We start from the raw sequence: 24,050 nt of genomic DNA on the forward strand, positions 1-24,050 counted from the left end.
CATATGATACATGTCTTTCTCTGTTTGACTTATTTCGCTCAGCATAATACCCTCCAGTTCCATCCACGTCGTTGCAAATGGCAAGATCTTATTCCTTTTGATGGCTGCATAATATTCCATTGTATATATATACCACATCTTCTTTATCCATTCATCTGTTGATGGACATCTTGGCTCTTTCCACAGTTTGGCTATTGTGGACATTGCTGCTATAAACATCGGGGTGCACGTAGCCTTTCGGGTCCCTACTTTTGTATCTTTTGGGTAAATACCCAGTAGTGCAATTGCTGGATCATACTGTAGTTCTATTTTTAATTTTTTGAGGAATGTCCACACTGGATAGGAGGGGATTTTTTTAATTGATAAGCTAATATAGTTGAAAATATATGAAACCTGAATCACTGTTTTTAGAAGCTACTTTAAAATACGCTTGAAAAAAAATATTCCTTGTAGGGCTTCCTTTTTATTCAGCTGTGCTATTCTTGAAATGGTTTACTAATCTCCATGAGTTATCATAAAAACAAGACTGGAACTGCCTTGAATAAATACTATGAATACAATGAAATCTGTACTAATGCAGATTTCATAAAGACAATTGTGCCAGCGACAGTAAAGGTGAATGATTATTATGTGACACACTTGTAAAGGGACCCAATTCACATCAAAACAAGCAATTCACGTCACAATGACTGACTAGGCCTAACATGAAAACAAGTAAGTTCTGTAGCAAAATTTTCAAAGAAAAACACGCTTCTTGGTCTCTTCAAACAAGGTTACCACTGATTTGTTTAAAATTCAGTAGAAAAAAATGTGTACTGATACTTTGTTGAGTAAATGGAAAAAGCACTTAGCTCACATATGTTCACACATCTGTGTGTTGGTGCTGAGTCTAGAGTCACAAGAATTGCAGGTCCTCTCCTAAGGAATCTCTTCATTTGGTGGGGGGGGTGGCAGAAAGATTTTTAATAGCTCATTATTTTCCACTCACAGTGAGTTAATCTGACTTTCATTATATTATGAAAATAACTATTTATCAATCCCTTTCCAAACATTTAAACACAACTGATGTTAAATATCTGTCTATTGCTTGGCTCAAAAAGAGTTACTCTGTGAACATTACCTTTCACTTGCTAAATACATTTTCTCTATTATCTCCAACTATTTAGAGCACCTCACAGACTGTAATAATTTGTCTTATGACACTGGCAAGAGAGCAGCCGTTGAGCTTTGCTGATGGAAATGGAAGATCAGGGATGCCTGGGTGGCTCAGGTGGTTAAGCGTCTGCCTTCGGGCTCAGGTCATGGTCCTGGAGTCACAGGATTCTTTCTAAGAAACCACAGAGGGAGCAGGGAGCCTGCTTCTCCTTCTGCCTGCCGCTCCCCCTGCTTGTGCTCTCTCTCTGACAATTAAATAAATAAAATCTTTTAAAAAAAAAAGGAAATGGAAGATCAGAATGCTTCGATAAACTGAAAAGGCAGTAAACACCTCTAACTTCATATTAGCTTCTATGATTTCATTTGGATCTTGGACCACAGTCATGCTTTTCTTAATCACATTCCCATAGCTTAAATCTTTGGGTATTTTCATGGATCATTATATGGTTTTTCAATATTAAATTGAAGCAGAAATTCTTCCCATCATCAATTCAATTTGTCTAAGAGACATATTACATGCTGAAAGTAAAGAGAAGCTTCATTTCTTAAAAAAGCGTATCTGCATTTATGCTTTTTCAAAAGTTGAGCCCACTAGCATCTCGAGATCACAGCAGCCTAGAATAGGCACATTAGAAAGAACGAGGTCATGTTTAACTCCCCCAAAGGTTGTTCTTTGGACAAAAGTGTTTATCTTTCAACTCACTTATTTTGGAGGGAAACTTTTAAGTAATCATGTTACTTCAAAATATATTTCTGCCAATTTTTTCAACAAATAATTCAGTACAAAGGATGGAAATTTCAATATGCTGAGCAGAAAAAGGAAGGGTTGTCTAAAAACAAATTGAGGGAGTGGTTAATGAGCTTTGTGTTAATATTATTGATTATCTAAAAAAAAGCATTTGAGTCTGGCAAGCAATATACATATAATGACAGGCACTTCTTACAAATAAAGGTATTATGTTATGGGAACTATATCTCCCAGATCATTTTAGAATTCAAAGGCCCTAGGTAGTTTTGCCTCAGGTATCTCTTCACCTAATTTGAAATTCAAATGTATGAAATTTCCAAAGCTAAATATGACAAATTAGACACGGTCTGTGAAGTTACCATTTAATGAGCTATGAACCTAGACTTTCATCTCCCCAGGAATAATTTCTTTATTACTTTTGTATTTTATTGCAATAAAGAACCATTTGACCTTCAAGTATGATAATTAAGCTTCCAAAAATGTTATAAATTCAGAGTGAAAATAGTTCTTGCTGTGTTCAGGAATATACTTACAATCAGTATAAAAGATTCCTTAATATTTAAAGACAGCTAAATTATACACAGAACCAGCAATATTAGGAGGTATTTTTCTCTTCCCTTCCCCCCCCCCACTTCCCATCTCAATTTGATTTGTGTCTCATAACAACTTATCATCTGTCATATTCTAAAATAAATGGAATAGGAGAAAAACTAAAATATATCTTTATAATCTGCAAAGTGGGGAACAGAGAACTCTGTCAGGTAAGATTTATTCTACCATGAGCTGTCAATAATTCAATCTTAAATACTCACACTTGTGAGTCCTTGTCTTGCTATGCTCATGCCCTGAACTTTTCTGGAGGGAGATAACCATACATTTTCCAAAACTTTGCTTATTATATGAATACAAGTTTTAAGTGAAAAATCAGAATACAAAACGATATACCATCTGAATTGTTGGTGAATAGATTTTGTTTCCCCAAATCACTGTGTAATAATTTTTTTAAAACATCTTATGACCTTTGAGAACTTGAGATGAAGTTCATGGACGGGGCAGAGGAGAGGAAGTATAGCTAAAAATTGACCTGCAGGCTTAGCGCATATGACTTTAACAATCAGAGGTAGGAAGGAAAATCGTTAGGATCATCACCATAATTATATAATTAATAACAATTACTACAATACTAATACCACGACTACTAAGAAGAAGAAGTCTTGTTGCTAATGTGAGCAGAACTTTGCTAGAGGTCTGCCCATATCTGTTCTCCTTTCCTTTGCTTAAACTGAACTGTGGCCCCCAGTTAGAGGTACCTGTCACACTGTCCCCTGCAGCTTCCTGTGACAAAGGAATTAAGCTCTGCTCATAGGGAGTGAGAAGAAGTGACCTGGGTCACATTTAGGGCTGGGCCATGCCCTCTAAAGGAATGACCATGCTTCCCTGGCCCTTTACCCTTCCGGCTGAGACACAGAAAGTGCTGGAGCAGCCAGCATGACCCTCGATATGGAACCACAGAGCCACTCCACCAGCCCGGCTCACCTGCCTCTGGACTGATTTATGATGGAGAAATCTACTTCTAACCATGTAAGCCCGCAGTTTGATGCACTTTGCCATAGAAGCTCTATACTTTAATTAAAAAGAGTTAACTTCCTACGAGCTGGGGAGGGGGCCTGTTTGGGGGAAAGGTGATTCCTCTGTATCTCACTCACGATCCTAAAAGCTGCAATGGAAATGAGGGCTGCTTGGACTGTGAGTTGGTATGGCTAGAGACTCTATCTCATGAATCTCTGCATCCCCTGCCTAGCACAAAGTCTGGCACATAGTTGCTCCGAATATGTTTATTGGGTAGTGATAACACCAACAAGACATTAATTATTGGGCACTAATAACACCAGCAAGACACTGCTGTTAGAAAACTCTAATGTTCTCTGTTCCCTCCTGTCCTGGTCACTTGAACCTCTGTTATCATCTTCATGTTACCTTACTTCTGACTTTTTTTTATATGCCTAAGGATACATTGTACAATTTGCCTTGTTCTAAAACAGATACAAGGCAGCTTACCAAAAAGCACAAAAACGAAAAACAAACAAAAAACCAAAAACCACAAAAAAACAAAACCCAAAACTGCAGACAATCAAACAAGTTAATAAAAGGGAAAACAAAGATGATGATAAATGAGGGTCAGAATAAAACTACGTCCAGTTGAGATGAGTAAGATGCATGCTCTGACGTCTTAAGTTTGGTCCTACTATAAAGTCACAGAGGCTATAAAGTTACAGAAATTGAAGAGTTCATAACATGAAAAGAAAACACCTTGCTCAGGAGAAGGGGGGGTATTTCGGGTACAGAGACTTGAGAGATGTTTCTCCTGTGGTTTCTTAGAAAGAGGACACTGAGCAATGTGACAAACATCATTTGAAATAATACCCAACCAACTCTGAGTTTTGTAGGGCTACTCACAATAAAGTCCATCCTAATAAAGTCCATCAATGCCGAAGGAGTGTCCAATGCCTAAATATGATTATAAAAATGATTCTGGGGTGCAGGAAGTGCAGGCAGACCAGCCATTGAAGAAATAATAGTAATTAGACAATTTTGGAAAGGTATACCTGCTCTATGTGGTTCATTCATTCCCTCAACTAATAACTAAGTGCCTACTAAATCCCCAGTGCTCTATCAGCTTCTGAGAATATAAAAATGGTCCAGTCTCTGCCGGATCAAGGGGTTCAAGGTACAGTAGAAAATACGTGTAGAAGTTAACACCTGACAATGCAACATGGTGAACTAAATTCGATTAGTAAGTAGCAGGTAGAATAGTGATAAAAATAAAGATGATGGAGGAGGAGAGGCTTGAGCTGGATCTTTAGGATGAGAGCAATTTCATCAGTAAGATGGAGGAGGAAATGAGGAGGGTGTTCCAGGGACAGAAATTGGCATGTTGAAGCCCCAGAGACAGGGGACAGGACGGCATGTCTGATGAAGAGAGTTGGGTGTAAGGGAGGGTGGGGAGTGGGAGAGAGCTGGAATGCAGAGATGAGTCTGTCTCGGCCTCAAAAGCTAGGCTAAGTGGGGCAAATGCAGGGAGTTACGGGGTTTGAGGCTGGGAGTAAAAAAATGAGGTTTGTGTTTAAGAACATTTTGATACATGTGTGGAAGGCCTGAACTAAATGAATGGATGTGTGCCAAAAGAAAAGGACTGGGTTAGGAGATACTAAGAATATAAAATAAATTGGTCTTAGACACTTTGGATCTAGACATGGAAGAAAGAAAGGAATAAGGAAAGTAATGTTATCTGGGTTTCTGTTTGATTGGGTTGATGAAGTCACTAATCAGAACTGCAAGAAAGGGGTCCAGATTTGAGGAAAAGTCAAGTTCAGTTTAGAATGTATTGAGTTCAAGGCACCTAAATGGCATCCAAATATAAATGCCTAGTAATAATAATGATAGTTAACATTCAGTGAGTATTTATGTGCTAGCCACCATCCTACGTACATCACTTCTGCATTTAATCCTCACAACTTGACCATGTTCCTTCTGGGCACAGAATATTGTGCCAGGCTCTTGGGAATGGTATGGGAAACAGCACAATATGTATTAATCAATATTAATGAGTTCCAACTCTGAAAAACTTGATTATGAAAATCTGTATTAATTATTACATTAAACAACTGAACCTTTGAATGTAAAAATACGGTTGGATTAATAGGTTGCATGAAATAATATTTTACAATCCAAAATAAAATGGTAATTTAAGGTGTTCAGCACAGCTTTGCTCCCCTCCCCTAAGTAATTTTAAAGATCCAAAAACCTAGGCTTTTTGTCCTTCAAAATAGGGGAGGAATCCAGCAGATTATATAGCAACTTGAATAGAAAGTGTACTTCTCTGGATCCAAAAGAACTCAATGTCAAATTCTTCTCGGGCGTAAATCCTGGGGTTTTGACTTTGGACTAGATAAAGCTGTCAAGTGGGAATGTATATAACCCTGAGAACTGAAAAGAAGGCTGTTTAAATCTAGGTTCAATCATCTTGGGATAAACAGCACCAGTTCAAAGCACCATTCTTTAGGAAATTAAAAAAGTAGTCAGACCCGCCTAGGGCCAGTAGCAAGAAATTTTACTATGGCCCCATGAGTCAGCTCTTCGATGTTCCTTTAAATCTTATCTGTCCTCAGGATCACTTAGGAACACTTCTGGCTTTCCCCAGCCCCAGGAGGGCTTCGGTTCTCCCCTGATGGTAGTTTGTGAGGCCTTGAAGCAAGATTAAAGGTTCCTGGATGGTTTTACCAAAGTCTCCTAATTCAGCTCTCTTCGTTTGTCAGTTACAAAGGCAGGGATGTCTGGAACAACGAGCTATAACTGCTGAACGGAAATGTAAACTCTAGAATAACCACGGGGAAAACACATCTTTGAAAAGCAAAAATTTTAGCGTTGGTCAAATTCAAATGGAACACATCATTATTTTCCACTTTAACTATTAAAGTAGATACGGTAAAATCCAATTCTATTAGTTGATTCTGACTTGCATGGTGTGATCAATTAAAAAAAAAATTGCATTTCGGGGTATTGGAAAAATATTTAGTAATATGAGCTACCGAGTAAGCAAGAACAGGCAAGGGAAGATTTTGGTAGATCTGATGTAAAATTCATACCATGTTTGTGTATAAGAGGTATTCTTTTTTTCCAGCTTTATTGAGGTATAACTGAAAAAACTGTATATATTTAAGGTATACAACTCGATGTTTTGATATATGTATACATGGTGAAATAATCACTATCAAGCCAATTACCATATCTATCACCTTAAAAGGTATTCTTTTTTTATTTTTTATTTTTTTATTGTTATGTTAATCACCATACATTACATCATTGGTTTTTGATGTAGTGTTCCATGATTCATTCTTTGTGCATAACACCCAGTGCTCCATGCAGAACGTGCCCTCCTCAATACCCATCACCAGGCTAACCCATCCTCCCACCCCCCTCCCCTCTAGAACTCTCAGTTTGTTTTTCAGAGTCCATCGTCTCTCATGGTTCGTCTCCCCCTCCGATTTCCCCCCCTTCATTCTTCCCCTCCTGCTATCTTCTTCTTCTTTTTTTTTTCTTAACATATATTGCATTATTTGTTTAAAAGGTATTCTTGACGTGCTGAAAAATATCAAGGTAGGTTAAATCCCTCCTTCATTTTATGGACTTGCTTACTGAACTTTTCATCTCCCTCCATCTCACAGCTTAAATAAACGTTCCTCAGTCCTTATTACAAAGAATTTAAAAATTCCAGAGTGTGGTATCTGAATGAAGTAAATATACTGCCCACCACCATGGTCCAGCAGCCCTTAGAAAGTAGAGCCACACTGTCTACCACACTGTTCAGAGAGTGATGAACAGCAAAACAACCGCTGAGCGCGGCAGAAAGCAGCCAAGATTTTCGGCTCCAACTATAAGCCTGACCCCTCTCCCCTGACATAAAACATTTGCCTTTGGTTATATCCACTTCCATCAACCCAACAACAGAGAATTCCAGCCTGGTTTATAAATGGCATGCACCCTTTGGGGGCACTACAGGGCATGACTGCTGTCGGCCGTTAAGCTTGCCATCTGGCCTTGCTAAATAATCAATGTGTGTGTTTGAAGGGGGTATTAGCCAAGAAGCTCACAGGCCAACGAATATACACATGCACCATGATTCCCCCCGCCCAGCCCCCACCAGGACATGTGCACGCTGCTGGGCCAGCAGCAGCCATGCTGAGAACAGTTTCACATCAGCTTCGTACTTGCTGCCTCTGTCTTACAAGGGCTTCAGAAAGTGTGTATTCTCTGCTAGGTGTTCAGGGAATGGAGGCAACAGCGATGATTCTTATTTATTGAAGTTGGGGTTCCTGAGGGTTTTTAATGTCTACTTTTTAAATTTTAAGAATCTACTTTGTATAATCAAACCAACACTGGGTGGTGAGCCCTGAGATATGGATTCTAGTCCCGCCATATAGGAGTAGTGTATACTTTGTCAAGTTAATTTTCTTGGCTTTGTTGCTAATCTACAGATGAGGAATTGACAGTCGCAGGGTCAGAGCATAAATTCAAATATGTCCTCATCCCCAGCTTATACATTAACCACACTCATCTCAACATTTTCTGTTTTTTTTTTTTAAGATTTTATTTATTTCAGATGGAGAGAGGGCGAGCACAAGCAGGGGAGAGGGGCAGAGGGAGAAGCATACTCCCTACTGAGCGGAAAGCAGGACGCAGGGCTCGATCCCAGGACCCTGAGATCCTGAGCTGAGAAGAAAGCAGATGCTTAACCAACTGAGCCACCCAGGTGCCCCTGAATTCACTTCTTTATTGTCTACTCCTGGTGCATGAACCTGAGCATTTTCCACTTCCAAGAAAATTGAGAGTATACAACCAAGCACCTCCCCATCCCCACCCCAGACTAGAAATGAGAAATCCTCTGGTTCTTCAGAAGGACTGTGACCTGTCAGCAGAACTCAGCTAGAGATGTGTTTGTAATTACTTAGGAGCTCAGGATTCAAGGTGAAACCTGAAGTCTCTGAACCTGGTGTACGTTCTGAGAGCACTGGGGGTGCTCAGTGTTTAGATGAAAACCTGTGAATAATTTTCTGATTTCTTAAAATGGTGATTTATACATTTTTCAAACTGAGGTCAGTGCAAAGGACATTCCTTCGTGACACTGCTTTCTGTTAGAGCCACACTGACTCATGGTGTTCCATAGCGTAAGGTCAGGGTTAAAGAAGATTTTTTGGGAAGGGCAGTGATTTTTCAATTGCAAAATGTTTAAGGTGATCATTTAGCAAACATGTATAGGGCATCTGCTTTTATGCCAAGCACTGTTGGGTATTCAGAAAAATAAAAAATTAAGTCATGGTTCCTGCCCTCATGAAGCTTTCAGTGGAAGGGCAGGAGTAGCTAAATAAATAATTATGACATCACAGAGAGCAATCATGTTAAGAGCATCAGGCAAGTCCTCACAAAGGAAGAGGCATGGGAGTTGTGATTTAGAATTTTTCTATAGTTCTTAGAAGTCCGTCTGCCTCAACAGAATTGTCCCTCCTCCTTCTTAAGTATAACCCCATATTTGTTATTTGGGGGGAGGGGGAGAAAATTTGTTATTTCTTTATAACCCAAATGATATAAGTTCAATATAAAAAAATTTTTAAAAATACAGATAAGTTTAAAGAAAAAAATTAAACACCCACAATCTCACCACACTGATCTACTTATCAGGCTTTTGATTTCACACTGGCTGACGTTGAATAAAACTTGGCTCCAGCAAGATCCCTCCTCCTTTATCATTAACTGAGCCTGTACTTTGTGTCCAGGCTCTGAAAGTAAGGTTACACAGAGCTTGGGTCCAGACCTACTTCTCTAGGATTCCAAAGTCTTCATAAAGTCTAAATCCAAAAGTAAATGTCCACTAGCACTCTCTCCTCGACCTCAAGAAAGGAAAAGCAGCCCCTGGTATCTAGGAGCTGGCCGGGCACTCACAGCTGGGCCTTGCTTCTCCCAATGAACAGAAATGACTTCAAGGGAGCACCTGGGTGGCTCAGTCGGTTAAGCGTCTGCCTTTGGCTCAAGTCATGATCCAAGGGTCCTGGGATTAAGTCCCTTGTTGGGCTCCCTGCTCACTGGGGAGCCTGCTTCTCCCTCTCCCTCTACCTGCTGCTCCCCTTGCTTGTCCTCTCTCTCTTTGTCAAATGAATAATTTTTTTTTTTTAAAGAAATGATTTCACAGAACATCAACTGCAGACAAAGCCACTCTGGGATCATGATGGGTCAAGACTGACACAGGGCCACTTCATAATTATACCTGAACACAGACCTAACCAGAACACTGTCCAACTCACAGTACACCAATCCCCCCTTCTCCTGGCTAATAGTGGTGACTGTACTGTCTTTTCACCAGGTATAGCTTCCCCTCACTCTAGTCTGCCTCCCCTGTAGATAGGATTTATTGAGATCCCTAACCAGAATTACTGGTTACAGCATCCAATACAGAGCAAAGCCCCACTTCCACAAACCTTCGCCAAAATCATGAAACACAGGCCCAAATCTCATAATAATCCCTTTGTCACACCCTCTGTTGAGATGTCCCACGGTTCCATGGCCTGCCTTCTCTATGCTGGAACGAGCACTAAACCCAACTGTCAACTACAGGGGTGCTCCCAGTGGTCTTTGGTTACAAAGCCCTGGATGCTCATAAATACGTTCTGGTTCTATCAGGGGGTGTGGGAGGGAAAGAGAGAACCCCCAACCTTCCCTTGAGTCTGCTTTCCCCTCTGCTTGCCCTATCTCTCTCCTTCCCTTTAATCCTCGATTTTTTTCAAAGCCTCAACTTTAAACATTGCCTCACATTTACTTCTCAACTCACAGTCATCTTTCTTCCCTTGACTGTCTCCAAAGCCTGGGCAAGAGCTTTCCACACTACAAGGCAGCTTCAGGTGGTCTGGCCTCTCCTGAAACCACCCTCATTTATAGTCAAATGGCCAATGAACTTCTAACTGCAAAATCATAAAGCCTTTTCTCATACTTCATCCTCTCCATTCTCTCAGAAGCCTTTGTCCCTGTCGAACACCTCTACCATGTTGAGATGTCTTCCTTGAGTCTCCCAGTCTCCCAAGCTGGCCCCTTCTCCAGAATTCCTTTTTCTTCCTGCTCCTGTGCCATCACCAGCCTTCTACACTGGGGCCTTTCCTCCCTTCTCCTGGGGATCTCCCTGGATGAGCATGTTCCCTGCTCAAAACCAACATGGTGATGGTTCTCAGATCTGCCTCTCTTCCCAGCAGGCTGTTGGAGAGCCCTGCAGGATGGAAAACAACCTCCTCAGGGACAATGTGTTGAAGTCCAGTCTGTTATGTTCTCTTCCAAACACCTCTAACGTTTCTCCATTTCTTCTCTCAGTCCTTGGCATCACTGGCCACCGAGTCACCGAGGCCAGAAATCACAGAATCACCCTGGACCCTCTTCCAGCCCTCATTCCCTACAATGATCACACTTCTCCGAAGTCTCTCTACCATATCCCTTTCTAGTCTCCGAGATCCAATTTTTTAAAAAGATTTTATTTATTTATTTGACAGAGAGAGAGAACACAAGCAGGGGGAGCAGCAGAGGGAGAGGGAGAAGCAGGTTCCCTGCTGAGCAGGGAGCCCAATGTGTGGCTTGATCCCAGGACCCCGGGATCATGACCTGAGTCAAAAGCAGATGCTTAACCGACTAAGCCACCCAGGCACCACACCAAGACCCAATTTTCATTTAGCTTAAAATTTAGCTCTCACCTGGGTGATATAGCATCCTACTACTGTGTTTAACTTCCTCCAACTCCTAATCTCTACAACCCATTCCACCCCCATCCCCAGTTTTCTTTCAAAAACACAGATGGCTCATGTCACCCTCCTGCTTCCCACTTGCCCACAGAACAATGTTTAAACTCCCGAGCAAACAGAGGGCCCTTTACAAACTGCTCCACTTACCTTCCCAGCTTAGCTGTAATGACCTCCCGGGTAGCTTCCTCTTTCCCACATCTATCAGACTAGTTTGATTCAACTGTTCATTCATTCATTCATTCAATAAACATTTACTGGGTGCATACAGACATTATGTGAGGCTTTAGCAATTCGGTAATAAAAAGCACAGTCCCTGTCCTCAAGGAGCTTCTATCTAATGGCAGATAAAGCACCTGTAATAATGTTCTTATTATAATATGCAATAAATGGTTGTCAAGTTAAATGAGCTCATGCTGAAGTAAGTGCTTCATTGGAAAGGCAGTGTAATGTAATGGTTAATATCATGGGCTACTAGCCAAACTGCCTAAGCTCCCGTCCCAGCTCTGCCAATTTCTAGCTGTGTGACCTTAAGCAAATTATTCTCACTGTGTCTTTGTTTCATCATCTTTAAAGTGGAGGTCATAATAGTTCCTTCTTCGGAGAGTTGCAGTAAAGATTAAATGAAGTCATGTTTGTAGAATGAATGGGAAGAGTGGAGTCTGGCATATAACAGTGCTGACCGTGTTTTCATTTGTATTATTATTGTACCTTGAGAGGTATGTCCAGGGATTATGTAACCATGTATGAGAGTCCAAGACCAGCTTGAGGAGGAGGAGCTTGAGGGAGATCAGAGATGTTTTTCTTCAGGAGGAGGCAATATCTAAGAAAGGTCTGAAAGGCTGAGTGAGCCAGACAAGCCATATAAAGGTAGTCCAGCCCAAGAAAATGGGGGAACAGGGGGCATAGTGTGTAAATAATATGAAAGTAATGGAGTGAGGTGCATTCTGAGAATTTTAAGGTAGAAATGATAGGATGACAAGAAATGAGGTGGGGAGGGGCGCCTGGGTGGTTCAGTTGGTTAAGTGTCTAATTCTTGGTTTTGGCTCAGGTCATGATCTTTTGTGGTCATGGGTTTGAGCCCTGTGTCTGGCTCTGCACTCAGCATGAGTCTGTTTCAGATTCTCTCTCCCTCTCCCACCCACTCTCTCAAATAAATATATAAAATCTTAAAAAAAAAAAAAAAAGTAATGAGGTGGGGGAGGCAAACTGAAGCCACGTTTTAAGGGATTTTCTTTGTATGCTGTGATAAGCAGTAGAGATTTTTACCTTGAAGGTGAACTATTGCCTCCAATAGAGATATTGAAGGGTTTTAAGCAGGGACATGATATAATCATGTTTCCATTTTAGAAAGCTCATTATTGTAGCCCTGATTAGGATGCCGGAAAGTGGGAGCAGGGAATCCTAAGAGGTGGCTATTAAGCAAAGCCTGAAGGAAATGATGGGGTGTGATCCAAGGTGGATCAGTAGAAATGGGAAGGAGATAGATGGAATTCCTCTTCTTTTTTTCTTAAACTGCTGCTGACCCTTCAGGACTTGCTCCCTGGGGAGCCTTTCCTAAAGCCCCCAGGCAAATGTAGCTGATCTGCCATTTATATCCCACCCCTTGAGAACAGAAATGGGGCTTTCTTTACTTTTATAGCTATATTTAGCACTGTGAGCTAAGACAGGGTCTTGTAGGTGTTAGATACATGTTTGCAGAATAAAATCCTTCAATGAATGTCTTTTAAGGAGAAGGATCGAGATGACAGACTATGCAAGGCTAGTATGTTTTCTGATCATTTTACTCTTTCAATATGCTTAGTCACCAATAGTCTTATAATAATAGCTGTCCCCAAGCTTCACAAAACAAAATTTGCTTTGTTTAAATTGTTTAATTTAATTAAAATCAACAAACCTACTGAGTATGTTGTAATTGAAAGGCACTATGCTTTGGTATATACTGATTGTCATTTTTTTCTCTCTCATAAATACATTAAATATTCTCCATCCAATGTATAAAAAATTATAATATGTTAAATTTATGTTATTTTATTTAAGGAGATAATTAATGTTTTAATTAAAAGTAGATAGGTCCAAAATAGATCTATGGTTTATAGCACCAATTATTTCCCTTATTATTCTTGACAGCAGGAAGCCATCACGCTTGTTAGTATCCTTTCCAACCTATCTTGGATGGATTGATATGATTTCAATTGATTAGGTGCTGTTGAAAAGCTCAGTGTTTTCCTTTGGTCCTGGGCTGAATAGCATTTTTAATAACATGCACATCTACCATTGTGTAAATCATATTCGTGTGCAATCTGACTATATAAGGCTTTTTTTTTTAACCCACTGGTTGAGAATTTTTTCCCACTGGTTTTTCTTGGCTTTTTCTTTTCATTTTAAGTGAACCCAATTCCAACAATACAATGGAAAAGACTCAAAAATCCAACGCTTAAAAGAGATCAGCTTTTAAACAATATTAAATGTTAATAAAATTAGACCTATCTTTTTCTGACACTATGCATTTTTCAGAACATTAATGTTCACTATGTTATATAGTGTTTTATATTTTCAGTATTGTGAACATTCTCAGTCTGAAAAAAGAGTTACATCATGATAGATTTCTTGAGCTTACTACAAAAGCTATCACAGTTTTGCATTCACAAAAGTCACAGTAAAAATCTGCTCAACCCAAGAACACTGATAATATATTTGAAACTATAATTAGAATGGGGTTTTCTGATTCAAGAGTTATATATGTAAACAATCAGGAGTTTGCCAGTAATAATCATCCAGTATCGCATTACCAAGATAAAGCCATATTGAGGATGTATATATTACTACAAATAATAAATGGTATTTTCTTAGGCCTTTCAAAAACCAATATAATTTTTCCTCACTTCTTTCCTAAACCCATTAGATTCTCTTTAGCAGAAATAAGATTAGTAGAAATTTCCTTTAAATTCAAAAATCTTAAGTTAACAAATTTCCCAAAAATATCGCTGTGTAAATAAAAATTGGTATTATGCCTATGATGATGGTGAAAATAGCATGACTTTAACAAAGACTGGCTTCAAATGTATTCATTGTCAAATGCTTAAATCAATGAATAGATGTGTGACTGAGAAAAACTTGTATTCTAAATCTGTCAGCATTTTTTGAATAGTCATATGCCAGGTTCTGGGGAACCAAAGAGCTCTAAAGGCATGGTTTATGCCTGAGAAGCTCAGTCTCTGATGGGTAATACTCATTTCTTTTCAGAGGGAAATTCTATGTGAAGTGGTAAGTGCTACAATGAAGACACAAAGTCAGGTAGAAGCTCAAGAAGTAAAGTGAACAAATTTGTGTTGGGGCATGGATCCTGTTTTCCACCTTTCATGGTGTGTGTACATATGTGTGTACGTGTGTGTACGTGTGCATATATGCATCTGTGAGTCTGGTATAGGTGAAAGGTAGGATGTGTATGAGGCACTCACAAAGTAGAAGTCATTTAATGTGACTGCTTAATGCCCACTTAATGTATCTAAAATGATACAGTATCTAACCAAAAATCTGAAATAAATGGTGCATCAGATAAATAAATTTATCTGAAAAGATAAATTTTCTCTTGGTTTGTTTTGCTCACACTTAGTATTTTCAGAAGTCTACAGATCTTTATCAGTAATTACTAAATGCCTAATTCTTAGGGACATGAAGGGATCAATAATTCCAGTTTTAAAGCATCGTGATCAAGTAATAGTAACGAAATACTTAGTACATAGAACATCAGGCCTACCATGAATAATTTTGACACAACCAACATAGGGGTGTCAGAGATGATTCTTACCTCCTTGTTCACACAGCTGCTGGGCTAAAGCATCTTTGAAAATAATCTGGCCCCTGTGTGTCGCCGTAGCCCTGAAAATGAATAGGAAAGGTTAATCTAAATCTTGTAGTAAGTTTGGTGACAATTTAATGTATTTTTACAACTTTTTGAAAAACCTCATTTTTAAATGCTATTGTGTAGATACGATCTTTTAAAAAATGAGTGCATTTGAACAGTGATACAAATGAACAAGGGCTTAGACCAAGGCCCCTGGGTTGAGAATTATCTTCTGGCTTTCCTTTGTAAAGATATTGTAACATTTGTGGGCTTATTCTGAAAACAGTAGATGTAAGCAAATCCTGCATAGAAGAAAAAGTATGCTTATTAAAATTTCTTCCTTGGAAGACTGATATAAAATGTCTTGTGAAGCAATAATGATATTAGCACTGGAGAAAGATGCTCCGAATATACTTTTTTCTGAAATCAACAGTCACCATAACACATAGAGAGTTTAGACAGAGAATTACATTTCTTCAAAAGTATTTTTTTAAAAAATAGGGCAATTCAGAGCTTTCATAATTACAAAATCTGTCATAATAAAATACACCTTTTCTCCCTACAGGGTCTAACTCACCCTTTGAAGTAGATGTGCATCGTTCACCTCCTCTAATCAGAGCTGTGCACATTCATTGGTGAAAAAATAGCACCCTTGCAGCAGATGTGTTATTCAGTGGCTATAATAGGAACTGTTTTTATTAAAGGAAAACTTATTTATGCCTCATATTTGAGGTATGTTTCCTTAAAAAGAACTTTTCTGGCACAAAATGTATTGTTTGAACAAATTTAAAACAGAAAATCATGCCTCTTGAAGAAAATTGATTTTAGAAAATAAGCCATACGCAAATCTTTTTAATAACTAAAAAATATTAAAATTAAATCTCAACTTTAGTTCTCCCAAAACCACCTGAGGACAAAAAATAATGTGATTCAGGCATCATTTACTAAAGATGGATTATGTATAAGGCACTGTGCTAGGTCACCAGAGGGCAAAGTTTGGCCTCTGCATTCCCCACCCCACCCCGGTTTGTGTATCTCTCAGTCAACATTTTATCCTTTGTGGGGCCCGCAGGACCTCGTGGCTCCCAACATTCCCCACTTCGGTCTCTATGTGGATGTACCTTCCTCCTCTGTGCTGCAGACCTTTCCCATTTCTACTCCCCGTTGAATTGTCCCTATCATTAGTGTCAGATGCCAGGACCCAACTCTCCAAACACAATCTGACAAACTAAGCCACGCTTAAGTGTTAATGGGCGACATTGCTCCAAGCTAACATATTTCAGCAGTGAGATGGGAAATGTGACACTTTAACACATACACATCCACACACATACACAATGGCACAACAGTGAGAGCTCTGAATGGTGGAAGGGAGACAGAATTGGAGAGAAAAGTCACTGGGCAGCATTCATCTCACACTGCCTGTGATGTTTGTAAGGTAATCCGCCCTTGTTGCACAATCATTATCAAAATTACTGATAAACAGACGTTACCACACTATTTGTTCACATATGTTTATAGGTTTTCCTTTGCTTTTAGCAAGCTGAAAATGAGGAGGACTAAACAGAGGGCCAATCCAAGCCATAAGCATGGCCTACGGACTCACTCATCAATTACAGGTGTTATGCCCAGAGGGGACATGGGAACTTGATTTACCTAAATACATTTCATTGTCAAATCTCAGTCGAGAGCTTCTGAGTTCACAGACACCTCTCGCCGCAGCACAGCAATCATAAATGGAAAATTTTAATTTGACGTTTGCTTTGGAAGGAACATATTTTCTGAAATCACTAACCACCAAGGAAAGTCCCACAATGTACAGTGTTTAATTGTTCACTGTAGTTGTCTTCTGATTGTGAGTATAGAATATCCCCATTGTAATATTTCTCATTGGTCCACAAACTTAGTTATCATCTTGCCAGTCTATGTTCCCATGAACACAATGAGGCCAAAGTATCTAGATAAAACTCAGGCAACAGAGGTTTTGCCTTTTCCCTGGAGAGCAGCGATCCTGAAATAGCCTGGTCACTGCACAGCACCTTGTGAATAGTCCACATTGCTTTCCCCATTACTCGGTTTCCTCAGATTTAGTACTTGTTGCTTTCATTCATGTTCTGATTTCTGCTACTTTGGTTCGATGAGGGACTAGGGAATAATTGAAACTGAAGGCTCTTTTATCATCTAGTCAAAATTTCTTCAGCAGTGGTAACTCATTCTTCAAATAAACATATGAAATCTCAGTATATTCCTCTCTTCCTAGCTTTTGAAGTCCTTGGGTTCCCTCCTGCTCATACAGCATACTCCTCACCACCCATTCCCCAAAACTTCCCCGCACACTTCTCGGGAACTCTCAAGGTCTTAAAGTGGCAGTGGCAGAGTTTGAAAACTACTGAAGTAATTCTAGCTCTTTACAGTGCACGGATCAGGGAACTGAGGCCAGTGAGAACATGCTGAAGGGTATACACAGCCTGTTAGTGCAGATAGGACCTGATTCAAGGTCTTGATTCCAGGCGGTGGATTCTTTCCAAGTTTTCAAAATGTGTTCCACAGTGGTGCCTCGGGTCTCTGTGGGAGTCCAGGGGAGGGTCAGCAGGCACCCCCACTTCAAACCAGAGCACCTGTGCTTTATGTGTTCTAAAGTATTTAATGTTTGAAGAAAGGGCTCAGCAATTAGAAACTGGCTTGAGAAGCACACCACGTGCCCAATGTTATTATCTGAAGTCCACTGCTTGGGAAAAGTCAAAGTAGTAATAATAATAATGTGACTGGTATATGTTTATATATATAAACCATTTATATATGTTTTTATATGTGTGTATATACAGACATATACACTTATATATACATTTAAATACACATACATATATGTATATATAAACACACATATATACCATGTATATATACACATACATATTGTTATTATTATTATTATAACACCTGTTAAGAAATGAAATCTATCCTTTGCAAGGTACAATTGTAAGGGCTCTAAATAAATTAGCTCGATTAATCCTGACAACAACTCTACAAGATAGATACTATTATTCCCATTTTTCTGGGACACAGAATTATTATGTGATTTGCCTAATGTCATATGACTGATTAAACTCAGGCAGTCTGAGTGTTGGGTCCTTGCTTTTAACCATCACATTAAATTGTCATTGATCTGGTTCAAAGATTTGAAGGTAGCTTTCTCTCTCTCTTGCTTTCAGGGTCTGATCTTTAAATTCATGTGGCCTATGGCTTGTGCTCTCTACTCCAACCCTTTAGTCCATAGCTAAGCCCTTTTATTTAATCTCCTTTTGGACAAACTTCTTTTCTGTTTCCAGCTGGAAATTTGGCCACTTGGCCAGCAACTCCATGGGATTTGCCTTTAAAGATAGCATTTCTCTATTTTTTAAACTTTAATTCCAGTATAGTTAAGATACAGTGTTATATTGGTTTCAGGTGTAAAAATTAGCATTTCTCTTGATCGCCTCTCCCACAGTACTCTGTTGAGTCCCTTGGCTTCCAATCAGCTCACATTTCCTCCAACGGCCCCCACCACCCCTCATGCCTGGCCTCATCTCTACCAAAGACAAGACCACTGGATGCCAACCTCATCCACACCACTGCCCAAACCCTGGAGGAATAGGACACAAACACATGTTGAAGATAATTATCATGTGCATCACTTTCTTTACAGACCCGTAAACCCCTTAGATAACATCTTAATATAAAGATGCCCAACCCTCTGGTAGATGTATGGTTAATCATTTTAAGGGCCTGCAAATTCACATCTTATCTTGGGGAGAAGAAAGAACAGAACCAGGTGACCAGCAAGAACACAAGTTCCTCTGCTTTGTACCATGAGATGTTGGCTCCACACTCTCAGGGTGCGGCTGATGTCAATAATGGCAAGCCTACTTTGAACATATTTAGAACTAGGAAATAATTCATGGGTCTACCTACAGAATTATAGCAGTCATTTTTAAAATCTATGAATATATGCATTTACATAATGACAAATAAATATAAATATATCTAAGTAACATATATAAACATAAATTTATACATTTAAACATAAAAATGTATTTATATATTATATATACTCAGAAATTGCTAAAAGCACAGTAACTCTCAGAGTCTAGAGACTCAAAAATTGTCCTCCAATTTTTAATCTACACTATATTTTTCTTTTCTTATAAAAATAAACAGCTATGGTAGATGGTGACAGGCCTTATTCATTCTCAGAATTATTTTAGTGTAATTTACAGCTTCCCTTTGGGGGCACACCTATCAAATTTGTGGTGCTAATAACTATATTGGCACAACTTCCACTTAATTTTCCCTAAGGGGCAGTAATTTTTCAGAAGAGGTCAGAAAAATCCTCATTGTTCCCTGTTCTGAGGAGTAGACCAAATTTCTCAAACAAGTTTCTAGAAAGTACTTATTATCTTCTTGGGAGATACAGATATTTCTAGAGCAAGTTTGCCAACAAGAATCCCTATTAAATAAGTAATTTAAAAATTCCTTTGGGCTGCTTTGATCTATAATTTAAAAGCTCTATAGAGGCACCTGGGTGGCTCAGTTGGTTAAGCGACTGCCTCCGGCTCAGGTCATGATCCTGGAGTCCCGGGATCGAGTCCCGCATCGAGCTCCCTGCTCAGCAGGGAGTCTGCTTCTCCCTCTGACCCTCCCCCCACTCATGTGCTCTCTCTCTCTCCCTCTCATTCTCTCTCTCACAAATAAATAAATAAAATCTTAAAAAATAAAAAGATTAAAAAAATAAAAGCTCTATAGATTCTATCAAATGAAGAAAGTTCATTATGATCACCATATTCAGAGCTCGAAATAGCCATTGTTATGAATTTAAAGAACACGCCAGATTCTAATTTTAAGTGAAGTCCTAGAGCAGCTGTGTGCTCCAGCCATTTAAGAATTAGTGTATATCCAGAGGAGGCACGATGTTGAAGCTCAGTGTCTAGAATCAGGAAGACCAGCGTTTAAACGCAGTATGCTGCCACTTACAAGCTAGCTGAGTTTGCCCAACTTCTTTGATCACTCTAGGATTCAGATTCCCTACATGAAGATAGGGCTAATAATAACAATTATTATTTAAAAAATTAATATTCACTCTTCAGGTACTTATAGTCTCTCTACCTAAACAGACTTAAAGCTTCTGGAATAGTAGGAGTAGTTAATTAAAACGAAAATATCCCCCATAAGGCACATGTCATAATGACTTCAACATTTGAAGGAATCAAAATTATACTTTCCAGTTCACAATTCACTTCCAATGTGCAATATTGCCATCCAGTTTCCAAAAATGGAATAAAACAGGGGCTTAATATAGTTGTTACAATGCCTACTGAAGTGTATTGTTTCTTTATTTCATTTTGCTCACAAATTACTTAAAGAATCATTTTAAACCTAGGGCAACCCAGTAGCGGGTTTCTTTTCCCACCATTTTCTCCTGCTTTACCAGTGAGTTCTAGTATGTTACTGTGCCTTGTTCATTCACAGTTGGAAGGTCATTCATTAAGCAGCAATCTGATGTTAACCACCCACCAGGAAATGTTACTAAATATGTGGAACATAGGAAAGGAGAGAGGTGATCTGAATTTGGTAAATTTGACATTCAAAGGAATCAGTTCACTTGAAAAGATTCTTGCCCCCTTTCATCAGCAAATTACTGTACTTGTTAATTAGGTTGTGGCCACAGCTTGACCCTTATTAAAACAAGAAAAAAATACCAAATTCTTTAAAACATATAAAAAGGAGTAATGAATAACTTCAGGGAGAAATTTTTTTATATTAAACTCTCAAACTATGGCAAGGCCATCGCAAAATGGTAAAAGTTTGTGAATGTTTTCATAATGCTTTTGCTTTTCAAAGTTTTACTGCTCTCTTTTTTATTTTTTATAATTTTTAAGATTGATTGATTGATTGATTGATTTTAGAGAGAGAGAGAGAGCACATATGTGAGAGTGGGGGAAGGGGCAGAGGGAGAGAATCTTCAAGCAGACTCCCTGCTGAGTGCAGAGCCAGACACAGGGCTCAATCCCACAACCCATGAGATCATGACCTGAGCTGAAACCAAGAGTCAGATGCTTAACTGACTGAGCCACCCGTGTGCCCCTGCTCTCTTTTTTATAATTACATCTTTTATTCCTATGCTGTACCATTTTTTCCGACTGTCAAATGTATAAATATTTCCTTCCCTTTAAAACAAGTTTCAGCATTAATGTTCACTATCCAGTAATCACAAGGTCTATGTGTTCTTAAAGACCACCAAACTCTTAACTATCAAATTTATTAACTATTAACTCTCAAATTTACCCTTCTTCTCCATCTCCACAGCCATTATTTTAATTCAGGATTTAATAATTTGTCATCTGGTAAACTGCGATACTCTCTTGATTGGAATACCCCTCCAGATTGACCCCCATGCCAATCCAACTTTCACATTGTACCAATTTTCTGGCTAAAATTGCTTGAAATCCTTCTGTGGCTCTCTATCACTTAAAGGATTCTGTCAAATTTCCTAGAATGGCCTAAAAGATTCTTCAGGATCTGGTCCCTGCTCATATGTCCAGCCTCATCTCTCAGCACACCTGCAACTGAGTAGTCGAGTAGTTCTCACAGGTTCCAGAATGCATGACTTCTCTCATGCCCCCAAGATTCTTCATGTTCTGTCCCCTGTGCATGGAAGTCTTTTGACAAAACTTTTATTCTTTCTCTAAAATTTATCCAAGAATCAGTCAGCCAGCTATCTTTCCCTGGATGAAACTGACTCCAGAGGAAAAGGAGCTAATGTCACCCCAGCCTGCAACTTGCAGACCCCATGGGGCCCTGCATGAGCTGTCCTTCCAAGCTCCCTGTAGCTTGGAGCTTATGCTGGTCCTTCCAGAGCCTAGGGAAGCTGCTTGTACCTTCACAGCCCTCACAATGCCTCCTCAGCTACCTGGTGTGTGAGACAATGCAGCCTGGGAAGCAGGAACAACAGCCTAAGGCAAGGATGGAATGTACTCCTTGTCCCTGTCTGGGCATGTGGCTGGCATGCAGCCTCTTCCCCTAGTGTCCCCATTCTAGACATGTCTAGAAGGTCTGCCATGGTGGACATCACTAATCAAGCACAGCATTCTTTGTAATGGAACCCAGACACAGCCTATCTCACTACCCACAACCCTAGGCTCTAAGCAGCCCCTATGTTTATTCAGAGTTAGTACATAACATGTAGCCTGCTTAGCATTTCTGGCCTAAGGACACCTCAGGGGTGATGGGACCTGGGCAGAGCCCCAGCACAGACAGTGCAGTCAAAGGGGAGGACTCAGTCCTGGTGCTGGAAAGCCATGAGCTCTTCGAGGACCTACATGTACCTATGTGATGAAAATCAAACTGCATGTATTATTGGGAGGAAGACTCTATTGACCTAAGTAGTGAAAGAATAACAAGGTCAAAAGAGAAAAACTGAGTGTTGGGTTTGGGGCTGTCCCATGTGAACAGAATAAAGCAAAAAGTAGTTATTAAAGAGAAGTCTGAGTGTCTTAAAAGAAAAAGGATGCTTTTATCTCTTTAAGGAGAGAGGTCGTTGGCCTATAGTTAGATTTCTGGGATGAATTACAAGCACAGATATAGAAGCACAAATACTCTTCCAGAAAATTTAGCAGAAAGTGTTGAAAAGAAAGTTTACGGTTTATAACAGGAGTTTAATCTCCATTAAAAAGTGAGCAAGGCATCACTGAAAAAGATGCCATGAATGATCTTCCTCACCCAATTCAAAGACTTTCAGAGGTCTTTGGCATATTGAATCAGTAGTGGGAATTTTCCAAAGGATAACTCCAACTTGGGATGCAATTTGAAGGTCCATGAGAAAAAAAAGAAAAGACAGGAAAGCAAGGAAAAGAAAAAAAGAAACATGAAAAAAGTCTGCATTTACAAGAAAAAAGCCATTTTCTGAACAACTATTATTAGATCCAGCCCACGCAGAAAAAATTTCTCCCAAAAGGGTATTTATAATATAGATTTTACACCTTTGTGTTTATACATAGTAGTTTTTAAAGTACGCATTTTTGTTCTATTGCCATAATTAATTTTGATATTTTAGTGTGTGAAAAGCGATTTCAGGAATGGAAACCCAACTAATAACTTATGAATCTGACTGGAGATAGTTTGACTTGAGACCAGGCCCAAAACCGTAATTTCATTTGCTCTTTTCTGAAATGATCATTTTTCCACAACAATTTTATGTTTGCAATTTCTGGGAGTGTCTTCCTATACATGTCAAAAGAAATTCACCAGCTTCCCAGAAGAGATGTGGGTCATGATGTGTGACCACACTGCGTGCATGTGTGGAAATTTGGCAATGCATAGATGGTCTACACTCATCTGGCCATCAAGCTGAAGGTGAAACGGGGGTCAGAAAACATGATCCAGACACAGCAATGGTAGCACCAAGGACAGGAAGCTGCTGCTGAAGGCCCAGCAGATACTGCAGGACAATAAGACCAAGATTGACATCATCTGCACGTAGCTCCACCAGGCACTGTAGGCGGGCCAGCTGGAGAGCCAGACAGCCCCAGACGAGGCCCAAGGGAGTCCAGACCTGGGGGCCATGGAGCTGCACATTCATGAGCTGAGGCACCACTTCCAAGTGGAGCATGCAGTGGCCAAGGGTACCAAGAATCACCGGTGATACCGTATGCATTCAGTCAAATGTAGCTGGAACTCCGATTCTCACTTAGTGTTTTCAATAATTGCTATGTGATACTGCATTGCAATAAAGAATAATCATTTTGGTGAAAAAGCACTGATAGTTGCAGAATATATAACACGAAAGAGAGGCAAACATTTATCACTGGCAGAGTTTTTATCTTTCTTTGCTTTGTAAATCAACAACAAAGTGGACCTAGGGAGGGAAGACACCTCTAAGCAGATAAAAACATGTTTTGTTTTGTCAATGCACAAAAGGATTGCTCTCATTAACTATTAA

At 39.5% G+C, this 24,050-nt stretch overlaps 1 protein-coding gene across 2 annotated transcripts in view; it reads right to left on the reverse strand.

Moving 5' to 3' along the window:
* The window catches only part of RELN (reelin), a 496,941-nt gene that overhangs the window by 269,673 nt on the left and 203,218 nt on the right, over window positions 1-24,050 (reverse strand). For both annotated transcript variants that reach the window (XM_032402324.1, XM_032402325.1), the window contains exon 4: window positions 15,044-15,114. In XM_032402324.1, coding sequence (XP_032258215.1) covers window positions 15,044-15,114 — 71 coding nt within the window. The remainder of the gene's footprint in view (window positions 1-15,043; window positions 15,115-24,050) is intronic.

Source organism: Phoca vitulina, unplaced genomic scaffold (genome assembly GCF_004348235.1).
Source record: "Phoca vitulina isolate PV1807 unplaced genomic scaffold, GSC_HSeal_1.0 scaffold4, whole genome shotgun sequence".
NCBI lineage: Eukaryota > Metazoa > Chordata > Mammalia > Carnivora > Phocidae > Phoca > Phoca vitulina.